General features: G+C 36.9%; 1 protein-coding gene across 3 annotated transcripts in view; it reads left to right on the top strand.

Moving 5' to 3' along the window:
- The first annotated feature begins 8432 nt into the window (after nucleotides 1-8432).
- cacna2d1a (calcium channel, voltage-dependent, alpha 2/delta subunit 1a) overlaps nucleotides 8433-11772 on the top strand; it is an 82386-nt gene continuing 79046 nt past the window's right edge. For all 3 annotated transcript variants that reach the window (XM_028043724.1, XM_028043723.1, XM_028043722.1), the window contains exon 1: nucleotides 8433-8804. In XM_028043724.1, the coding sequence (XP_027899525.1) occupies nucleotides 8725-8804 (80 nt within the window). In that variant the 5' untranslated portion in view covers nucleotides 8433-8724. The remainder of the gene's footprint in view (nucleotides 8805-11772) is intronic.

Genomic DNA, 11772 nt, shown 5'->3' with positions numbered 1-11772 from the left:
GATCAGTCTTCTGCTCAGGAACGCGTGGGCGTCAACAGATGGGGTTTGTCACCAGCTCCTGCTGTAGCATCACTTATTCAAGCTTCAGATGTTGTTTCAGCATCAGGTATGTGTATATTGAAATATCATTGGGAAGTATGAATGGATTTTTTTTTTCTTCCATTTTTCATTTGTTTTTAGTTGTTTTAGTGGTTTGTGTTGTTTTTCCCCCAGTTCTTTTAATTTTTTCGTTTGCCAGGTTTTACAGCAAAAATAATTTATGTCCCAATATATTCATTGAGCACAAATGAAAAGCTTAAGATGTTCATTTTCTCTTGTGTAATTCATATAAATCACCACGTGTAGTACTGTGGTATTTCTGCAGAGGCCTGTTAAAAAGCCATTCCTTTGATTCAGTTGTGTTGGAACAGGGATATATATATATATATATACAGCATCATAGGACTGGCCCTGGATATCTCTCAATAATTTCTTTCCACACATTACTGTGGAAATTATTTTTATTATTGTATATGTATAAAAAAAATCGGCATGCTGCAGTTTTCTTTGGATGCAGTTTATTATATTCATTGGTACTGGAATATAAACTTAATTCTAAACATTTCAAATGTCAGAGTTGGACATTTTCCTAACTTTTCCTTTTAAGAATATTAGAATTTCGGACAGTCTGTGCAGCTTCTTTTTGAAGCTAGCATCTCATTTTGGTTGTTTGATTTGTTTTTTTGCACAACTTCGTATATTATTTGTATGCAGTTATGACAAAAAGAGCACCACCATTTCCATTGAGCAAACTAATAGCACCCCGATCACCACAGACTGAGAAGCATGCAATTAAACAGTTTATTTATTTCATGGCTTTTTTATAGTTTATGGAAGTAAGCATTTATGTGATCCTTAGAGAACATAAGTCTTTATACCACAGATCAAGAAGAATCTTGATCTTCATCTTCCATTTTTCCATCTTCAACAAGATGGGAAAATGGAGTAAACTGGTCAAATGAAAAAAATATCAACTTGGTTATATTGACAGTCCATATAAAGATAGCAAGAGGAGCAACTAGATTCCAAGATTTTATAGCTGTTAGAATCTGAGTACAATATCAAGTAAATTTATAGTCAGATTATCCAATCTGTAACTGCTTTCATGTGTTTTGGATTAACCTCTTGAATGCGTCTTTTTGTCACTGGTGAGGACTTTATCAAAGCCCAGCTGTCCCTCTCTGTTAAATTTATTTCTCTTTTTTATCTGCCCTCCCTGTTGTCCATCATATTTATCATCACATTATCTTGCTCTTCATAATTCCTCATCTGTGCCCTCCCTTTTTGTTTGTGAAAGATCTTAGATTCTTAAGCTATAAAGATGTGTATGTGCTCTTCTGCCTTCAAAGATGTAGTTTATGTCAGGCAGAGGCATTAAAATGTCTGGCTGTCATTCTGCTTCAGCAACTCACTGAGAGAAGAGGATGATCAAAACGACAGAAATCTGGAGGGGCCACATCAGACAATGTCGCCGGCTGCATCATCTCATCTCAGGTTGAACAGAGGTTAGACCTTCTGTAGCGGCCAAAGAGGAGGTTTGTTTTGTCCTTTTTTATTTATTTTTCTTTTGAGAGCTTACTTTGACACAATTATTTCCTACATTCCACAATTTACAGGATAGATGTTAATTTGTACTTTTGGCCCAGGTCAAATGAAAGATGCCAACACACTGGCCTTATTTTCTATCTTAGGAATAATTGAAGTTAAATGTTAATGCCAGGACAAATTTTTACGTTTGTATTTTTATTTGTAACAATATTCAAACTGAAGATGACATAGGCTTCCTTAATTTTATCTTAAAGTGACTCTCTTGAGAAAGGCCAAATTGTTGCCATCATATATCCCCAAAATATTGAACTTTTATTTTACAATTTCAGAAAAATGTGGTATACTTGTGGTTTACTTTTGTCCAATATAATCCAGCTGATCTATGAAGATCTTGAATGGGTTTATTTATTTATTTATTTTTTTAGAAAATTTTAGTGGTTAAGTGTCATCATAAAGATACTATGCATGGGGGGAAACTAACAATGAACACTGCCCTGAGCACCCTGTCCTCACTAAAACAGGCAGCATCATTACGTGGGCGTGTTTGTTCTTCAGCATGGACAGATAAACTGCTCAAAATCCTGAAAAAAAAAAGAAACCTGCAGCAAAAGCTTTGAAATTGTGATTGAGTTTCATTCTTCTGCAAAACAGCAGATCTACGTACATAAACGAGGCTATAATTGCCATGACGCCGATATGTTTAGCATCCCAATCCACACTCCATTCCAGCAGATGGCGGTAATGCGCATCTGAATGTTGCTTGCCAACCGCCATAAAAAAAAGAAAAAAAGGTCGCCGGCTCTGCCCCCATGCGGAAGTGGAGCACCTCCGACAAATGAACTGTGTAACGATAGCAGAGGTAGTAGACTCAATGCATTGCCCAAGACATTTTTTGAGCTATTTTTTGCCTTGTCAGCCAACACTAAGGTAAAAACTACAGGAAAGAAAATTCTCAGTTGAACAGAGGTTAGGCCTGTATCAGGCCTGTATCGTATCAGGCCTGTAAGGCTATTTGTGGGAAACGACTGAGAAAGCAGTGTTAAAGCCCAAGTCTTTTGCAACCAGAGGCAGAATGAAAGCAACAATTATCATTGGAGGCGAGTGTGAAAGCTGTGTCGGACACATTTTGAATGCACAAAACAGGTGAGTAAACACTTAAGTAATACTTTTTACTTGTTCACAAGCAGAAAAATGCTTAAAAATAAACATTAGCAAAAAAGGTGCTTAAATATAAATATCACAGCTACTGCAACATATGGTTTCATGCTGATGTAGAGCTACGATTGGAATTTACACATATAAAATCAAACATAACTACCTTCACTTATTGATCTTTGATTTGAATATGACGAAGTGTTAACTGCAAGGTTTGCCCCATTTTGTGCATTATTCCAGACTCTTTTTGGATTTTGGAAATGCAATAAATTGTATTCCACTCTCTAAACGCTCTCGGTAATTGCTGTCGGGATTGCATGTCACCCACGGATAACGTTGGACCATGATTTCCTATTATTTTTCCTTGAAACTCCACATGATCTCAATGTGTTGGCGATGATGAATCCCAGCAATGTTGATGGAGGTTCAGTTCCTCCAGATAAGAGGCATGCACTATGGCCAATTCATCAGTTGCTGACAGACCCCAAAGAATGATTTTTATAAATATTTATTCCAACCCCCCTAGAATGATTGACAGGTGGAGTCATGGCAATTGAGTAGTCTAGATTAAAGCATACTAATGGGCAAGCAAAATGACCAAATTAAGTCAAAAATGCGCAAAGATGGTAAGGAACATGTGCCTGAAAGACTTTGGAGCTGTAACTTCCTCAAAACACTGACCTACAAAGTATTAGGTCTACTTACATGTTCACCTTTATTGATTATTTGTATGAAAACAAAAGAGATATTTGAACTAAAACATGCCAAAACATTTAATAAGTTTACAGAGAATTAGTACTTTTCCAAGGCATAGCAAATTACATCTTTTCATAGTACTTCATTTTAATTCCTTTATAGAGATGAACAATAAATAACACATTACAGCAAAGTGACCATATTCTTATAATGGTGAGTGTCTAGTCTCCACCGGTCTTTGATGGACATTTTGATAATTAATTGGCATCATGACAGTCACTTGTACAGCTTTTTACTGTGAATGGAACAAGTTTTTTTGTAGTTCAAGAGTGGACATTTTGAGTGGCAACCTCAATGAATATTCCAGGCAGCAGAATCTTGAGGAAGAACCATAATCAAGGGATTACTTTCTGCACACTTAACACCAATTGGCTGGGGTTATAAAATCATCAACTGAAGTAGGCTGGTCTGATTTGGTAACACCAGAACAGGTAATGAGGAGTCAAATATTGGGGCCCTGGAGGTATGGTTTTAAATGTTTCCCAGTTCTTAATGAGTGTGGATGATGTCAAATCATTCAAGAAAAACAAAATGAGCAGCTGAAACAGTTTACTGAACATTGTAATACCTACTGATAGTATCAGTACATAAGAAATAAAAAGTCCACTAATTGTGGAAAGTTCAAATCACATTAATTCAAAGTGTTTATTGCCTCCCTCTAGTTCAAGAGCCGTCACCCCCAAATTGGAAGCGTAACAGGATTTTAAAATCTGCAGTCTCCAACCCAAAGAACAGCTAAGGATGCACAGAACCCTCAACCTCGCAGACCAGAGCTTGAAAGGATACAGTACAGCTATGGCCTATAACATCAAATCTCTTCAGATCCCCCCTGAGGGCAACTCCCATCACTTGGTGCGTGTTTCACCCTGTGCTGCTTCTTCTCTGGGCCTTAACCTATCCTCCTGACAGAAAGGCTTTCACTAATAGTAATGTGATCAGTCAGTGCACAGAGTGTACAGAGACTGCCCTGTCCCAAGTGAGACATCATATCATACATGCCTGCCATCATTTCAACTTGTTCTGAGGCAACAAGGTGTAACCATTGCAAATATGGCCAAGAAGAAACTTGAAGCAGATGCAACACATTTTAGATCCGTTCATAGATTGTCATTTGAAGCAGACATGATACTAATGAAGAAACAAATGTAAACAAATATTTGCAGTCATTCTGGAAACAAAGAAAAAAGTTGTTTATCTGTCTCATTTAAATTAGCCTTTCATTTACTTTAAATATACAGTACAGACCAAAAGTTTGGACACACCTTTTAATTCAATGAGTTTCCTTTATTTTCATGACTATAGACATTGCAGATTCACACTGAAGGCATCAAAACTATGAATAACACATGTGGAAATATGCACTAAACAAAAAAGTGTAAAACAACTGAAAATACCTTATATTCTAGTTTCTTCAAAGTAGCAACCTTTTGCTGTGATTACTGCTTTGCACACACTCTGCATTTTCTTGATGAGCTTCAAGAGGTCGTCACCTGAAATGGTTTTCACTTCATAGGTGTGACCTGTCAGGTTAATAAGTGGGATTTCTTGCCTTATAAATAGTCATGAAAATAAAGAAAACCCATTGAATTAGAAAGGTGTGTCCAAACTTTTGGTCTGTACTGTTTATATATATATATATATATATATATATATATATATAATGTCAATCTTTCTCATGTTTGAAATACAGCCAACTTCCTGATACCTTCCAACTTACCTTATCTAATGATATGACTTCATTAGGTTGACAGATTGCGCGCCTTCTATTGAAGGCATAGCTGTACAAATCGTTATGCTCTTCTTTCAGGTTCCAACTTTCCTCCTTCACTTTTAGAATATCTATTGAGGAAGATATCCATCCACGTCAACTCACGTAGCGATAGAACACATGTCCTATCATCTTGCCAAGAAGACCCTGTGCGGGGGTGATGGTGATTAAAGTTTAAACTTGGAAGTCATTTGTTGCCATGGTAACACAGTGGCCCAGTAGAATTTAATGAATCAATTAAGCTTGACAGCCTGTGGGGAAGCCAGGGGTGGAGAAGATTGGTAGCGCAGATAGTACATGTGGTGTATTCGGTAAAATTGAATACAAGATTTTGTGTGAATGCCCCCTTTTTTGTTTTTTAGAAGGCTCAGCGAGATGGAAATACCAATTTTATGGTATTGCAGAGAATTTGACAGAATGAAATGGTAACATTTCAAGTTTCCTGAAGGAGGTCAGACTTGACAGATCAGCTTAATCATGCTGAATCACGTCTTGCAGCTTGAAGTGCTCTCTGTATGCCAACAACCTATTTCAGGGTATTCTGGTTGTGAATAGAATAGCAATACAAACTCAAAGTTCAAAAATGAAGCCAATGGGCAAAAAAAATATTCCTTGTATTGTACATTTTAGCTTGACTTCTTTTGCTAAAAAAAATTCAACAATTAATCTAGTTACGGAATAGATTCTTTGTGCTTTGCATGGAGAATTTTATTTAAATTTGTACTTTAAAGTATATGTGGAGTAGAAATCACTTATTCCAAAATGTTTGAAGATTTTTATCACCATCCAATGTTCCTTTTTCCACCAGCAAAATGACATGTTTGTAATGTGTGCTTAGCCCCTGGAAAGAGTTTAGTACAGAGACAATGAAGTTTCTAAACGGCCACAGTTCCCTTCACAGGTGGATCCGATTAGTGGTTGAGGACAGAAGACCACAATCTTTCCCTCTCCTCACCCCATACTTCACCGATGTTCCTAATGCTCTAAGAAAGCAGACAGCAGTGTCACATTTCATTACGCACTAACACACTTTGACTTTACTTCTGCTGCAGCTTCTTTATTCTGGGAACATAACCTGCGGCCAACTGGACTTTACTGGTCAACAGGTTAAACTAAGAGTTTGGAGAGTCATGCTACTAACATTCATGAAACCTTTAGAAATGTCCACTGAATATTTTTCACTACTACAATATTCAAGCTACTGTTCTTTACAGCAATACTAGGGAACATTAAAGTTTGCCACTGTTTTTTTTAATGGACAGCAATAAGGCCACACCACAGTAATCTCTCTCAGGTTTGGGCTGTGACTTGCTCAGTTGTCAACCTGTTGTTTTTTTTTTCTTTTCTAAACCCTGTTTTCAAAATTCTACCCTTGCACTATAAATTCAAGACCAATTTTCATACAGGCAAAGCTTCTTCAAGATGGTCTTACTGTGATTTATTACAACTTGCAACCAAAAATATTTAAACTGTTGAAATCAAATTTGAGTTTTCTTTGTGTAAACCATTTCTGTGACATATCGTCACCTTCCTAAAATAATGGACTGTCATTTTTTGCCAAAAGTAATTTTGACAGAAAAAACAATCACCACTTCTTTCTTTCCAAAAGACATTTCAGACAAAACACTTTTTTCCCCACAAGCTATGTTGCACCATACAGATGCTGTAGGCTACACATTGTAATGGCCAGCACTACTGCCTCACAGCAACAAAGACCTGGGTTTTTATCCTGATTGGGTGTTTCTGTGAGAGGTGTTTACATGTTCAATAAAATCCTGACGTGTTTTTTTTTTTTCATTCAATTTCTTCTGAAAAATGTAAACAATTATGACTTATTACTTATTGGTTAATGTTTGAGTATACAGAGATTATTTCTTGACAGATGTAAGTGAACTTTTTTTTTGCACACAAAGTATTTTTAACTTCCTTTCCCTCTGCTGTTGCTCTTTAAATGCATTCCTCCTCCCTTAATCCCCTCCCCTTCCTGCCTAGCAAGAGATCCCTAAGGATCAGCTTTTGTCAGTTACAGTGAAACCTGAGAGGGGCAGCCTGAGCAGCTATTTGCACAGTAAATCTATTTAGGTGATTCAAATAACAGCGGGTGAGGAGCATTTTGCTCTGTTTGCCTGTTGTGACACTCATTAAAATGCACCGCCAACACATTTACTTATATACACATAAAAGTATAGATAAACAAGTGATATTTACACAGAAAATAACTCTGCGGTTCATGGAATAATAGAGGAAATTGGCTTATAACAAGTGTTTGTAGAGAAACAGCATTTTAGTATTCACCTCAGTGTATTTCCCAGGAAAGGGAAATGTCACCTCATATTAAGTTTGCCATAATCCTTGAAGCAAGTGGAGTTTTATCACATTTCGGCATAAACAAAGGCCTTGCACTATGAAAAATTAAATGAAGGCTTGTAGTGACACGCATAGTAAAACGGTGAACCATTATTGGGTGAGAATTCTGAGACTTTCTTGAGACGCTCGACTGAATAACAAATGCTGCTTTATAGGTCGAGGTCCAGGCCAGAAAGTGCAGCTAGTAAGTCATGTGACCAGCAAAGTTGCCCTTGCCTGCAATGCCCAGCTTCCAATGTAGTGTTGCTATCAAGGATGCAAAGAAACAAGGCTAAGAGCTCATAAGATAAATTGTCAAAATGGAAACATGGAAAAAGTTGGCCTGCAATATTAAGACCTTGTTCGAAACACATTTTACCCCAATGATATTTTTTTACATGCTAGTGGTGTGAATAATTTTGGACTTGGTTGTGCGAGATTTAGATTAGTTTAATTTTCCTTTCAGTGTTTAGAAGTAGAAGCAAAATAATAAATACATTTTTATGTTTCCAAAAGACGCAGACACCAATCAATTCTGCCATGTGGTCCCCATCTGGCAACCCCCTGGAAATACTGAGACCCAATAGTCACCCGTAGTTGTATTATTTTTTCTTTATGTTGGCTCCAAATTCATCTCACACAGACGCACGCAAACTGTTACAATAAGCACATGCATGCATGTTAATTTTCCACTAAACTGGTGATAAACAGCATACATGCACTTTCGCCGTGTCTGACACCCCAGACTGGAATATTTCTTGCAGTGTGCGACTGGGCACCGATCTGTTGCGCCCTCCCCTTTTTTCTCTTTTTATTCTTTGACACAAGCTGTTGATCCGCTCTCTAACAGCCTATCACAACAAGTGTTGGACACTTAACAGTAGGCTATCTCACGTCTGAACCTAAAAAAGCAAATCCCTCAACTCCACCGGTGGGAGGAGGATGAGGAGAAAGAGGAGAGGGAGTCAGATAGCGACCAGATTAGATTTGTTTCCAAACGCGCACCGATGGCGGTGTGAGGCGTTTGGATGAGGAGGACGCTGCTTTGGATTGGTGATCGGGTTTTTTGCGCATCTTTCTCCCTCATCTTGGGTTGAACAAAGACAAAAGCCATGGATTACTCTCTTTGCATGTTGGTTCTTCTGACGACTCTTTCTTCTGTTTCGCCCGGACAATTCCCAACATCCCAGATGTGAGTACAGCCTCAAAGCAGCCTGTTGGCTTTCCAAACTCTCCGGTAGTAACTGTAAAGCGCGCGTGGGAAATGACGGCTTTATTTTTGTCAGAGCGCTTGCTTGTGTGAAACCGTAACACTTTTTTTCCCCACTAGTCTGAGTTAAGGAAGTGAAAGTTGTTAAAAACGCATGTGGCCCGATATGAAGTCAAATTTAACTTCATGAAACATGTTTTTGTTGTCCTTACTACAAGCTTGCAGCGGTGTGACATGTGTCTTGCTGGCTGTCATACCTATCATCCTGGAAAGATGAATAATGTTCAATGTCTAAAGTTTTCCAGTTGCACCTTTAAAGAGACTTTTGCTTTAAATTTAAGTTATATGAAGTCAAGTACAGAGTTGAACTACTGTTAGCATCATTTATTGGGAATATGTAGCTTTCTTGTGGTATTGTTTCCTAATGCTAAAAAGAATCAACCAAATGTTTTATAAGCTATATATATATATATATATATATATATATATATATCATGAAAACAACTACTTATACTTTTAATTACAAATTGCCAAATCATGCCATTTGTTAGTTGATGTCACAAGTTTCATTAGCTGTCATTTTGGTATCCAGAATATGAATAGTTTAGAAACTACAGCTCTGAAACATGGGTTAAGAATAGAACGTGTTAAGCTTTTCAAGTCAGAGTAATCTGATAGAAAACTATTATAAAAATCAAAATGTTTGCTTAAACAGCATGAGGTTTTTTGGGATTAAAATTTTTAGTTTGCTTTGGTCCCTGCCTCTCTCAGACTAGCTGTTAGCTTCAGCCTATACAAACATCTGTTTTGATTTTATTCTAATTAAAGGTACAAAGAGTTGTCTTCTCCAGGTGTATTAGCTGCTTCTATTTTTATTTTTATTTTTTTAGAATGACATCCTTTAGTATAAAACCAGATTAGTTGACCCTACCTAGCTGCCTTTTATTGTTTTATTTATTTATATATTTTTTAATACTGAAGACTAAATGACTAGTCTAGGCAGTACCAAATCAGGCCAGGCTTAAATGGTTCATGTTTTTCTTTGTTTTGTTTTTGAAGGCTGTTATGAAACTTTTAAAAATTAAGTTACATTGGGTAGTTATTTAGAGAAGTCAATGATTATATCCATGATAAAAGAAGCTAGGAATCTGTTCATCATTAATGTCCTTCTTATGTAAAAAGTAAAGAGAAAAGATAAAGTTAAGAGGTTTTGGGCACAGTAACTGCTAAGGTAAATACTGTAGAGTTAAAAAACAATAGTATTGCTGGATACATGGAGGTTTTGAGAATTATTGTACTTGGTTTTTCTTCTGTTGTTGACTTGAATTGCTTCACAAGTTCCATCTTGACTGCATGTTGGAAGAAGATCATCGGTGACCCACAATCCTTCTGATTTTATTTCCAATCTAAATAATTTTTGGCTGCTACATATATAATTCTTTAGTGCATAATATAACTTTAGACAAAAAGTTAATTCAATATCATTCAAGTTAAGAGTGTAGAAGTCTGCTTTGATATTGACCCTAATATGACCAGCCATTAGCTTTAGTCACTGGGACCAATTCGTCAAGATTTATTGTTAGAAATTCAGTCAAAAACATCAACTATTACTAGATATATATTAATTCCTCATAACCTTTTGATGGAATCTAATTTTAGAAATCCTAAACTTTGTTGTAGAATTGTCTAATTATAAATTGAGTCAATGTGCAGCTGTTAAACTCTTTCAGTTTTGACCTTGCTTTATTGTTTTTATACCTCTTTAAGTGACATAATCCTAACCAAATGTTGGAAAGTAGACCCTTGTCAGGTCTTGCACATATATTCCTCTACAAAAGTAGTTCCTGAATAAAAGCTTTATTTACTCTTCATGCATCACTTCACCGTTAATCAACAGGTTGACAACAATCCTGATGGTTCAAGGGAGCCTGGGCAAAACAGGATTGGTCTTGAATGCAGCCCAAGTCTGGTCTCAGAGAGGTGGCGAGCCATGAGTGATGATGGGACTTAGCCTAATGGCTGGGAGCGATGATGTCACACTTTGAGTCGCTTACCCACTCCCTATATTTTATGGGCACTAAGTGGATTGATCTGTGGGCTGTGTACATGATGTTCACACAGGGAGCTGCACAACCAGATGCAAGTGATTGCTTAAAACGGGGAAAGGTCAGCTCAGGAGACAGGACTCAAAGTATAAACAAAGGCATTGTTATACGAGACCATATTTATAGTTTAGTTGTGCTGCAGTTTGTCTTTTTTCAGAGTGGGTGCATTGGGTTTTCCTCTGGATTGTCACGTTTAGATTCACAACCTTTGTCTTGATTGCTCAAGGAAGAAATCACTAAGAACATAGAATGCTAAGGACAAGGATAGAGAGATTCAATTATGTCTGACTTCTCTTTTTGACCTTTTCTTACTATCTTTCTCATGGGTTAATGTTTCCTCTTCCTGTCCATCCTCTTTTTACCTGGCTCACTTATCTGTCTTTATCTTTTTTGTCTCCTTGGAGTTAGCACTTGTCTTAAGTTTGTATTAAACCTACTTTTGCCTGAGTGACACAAATGTTAACCTATAGTAATTTCCTCTGGATCCCACCTAGACACTTGGTGTTAATACTGTTGTCTGTAGTCCCATTGTTAAACCCATTATAAAATGATGCAACAAACAGAAACTTTCAATTATGCATACAATTGTGACTTTAATCTGCCATGTAGCAATCGCAGAGTGATTGAGTCAACATTTTACAATTGACTTGCAACAAAGAAAACTTATCAATATTTTGTATTTGCTTTATGTAACCACTGTGCAAGAAGATTTGAACCAGAAAATGTGCCTGCGTCTCTGGAAAATTATGCTGGCTACAGTCACACGGTCCAACACATTGGTAGTTTTTTTTTTGTTGCTATTTATACATATTTGCTTTGATTCTACTCAAAATGCCTCAGGCAAG

This window comes from Xiphophorus couchianus, chromosome 17, assembly GCF_001444195.1.
Source record: "Xiphophorus couchianus chromosome 17, X_couchianus-1.0, whole genome shotgun sequence".
In the NCBI taxonomy this organism is placed as follows: domain Eukaryota; kingdom Metazoa; phylum Chordata; class Actinopteri; order Cyprinodontiformes; family Poeciliidae; genus Xiphophorus; species Xiphophorus couchianus.
Note: the sequence above shows the minus strand (reverse complement) of the source record. Positions and strands in the feature narration are given on the sequence as shown.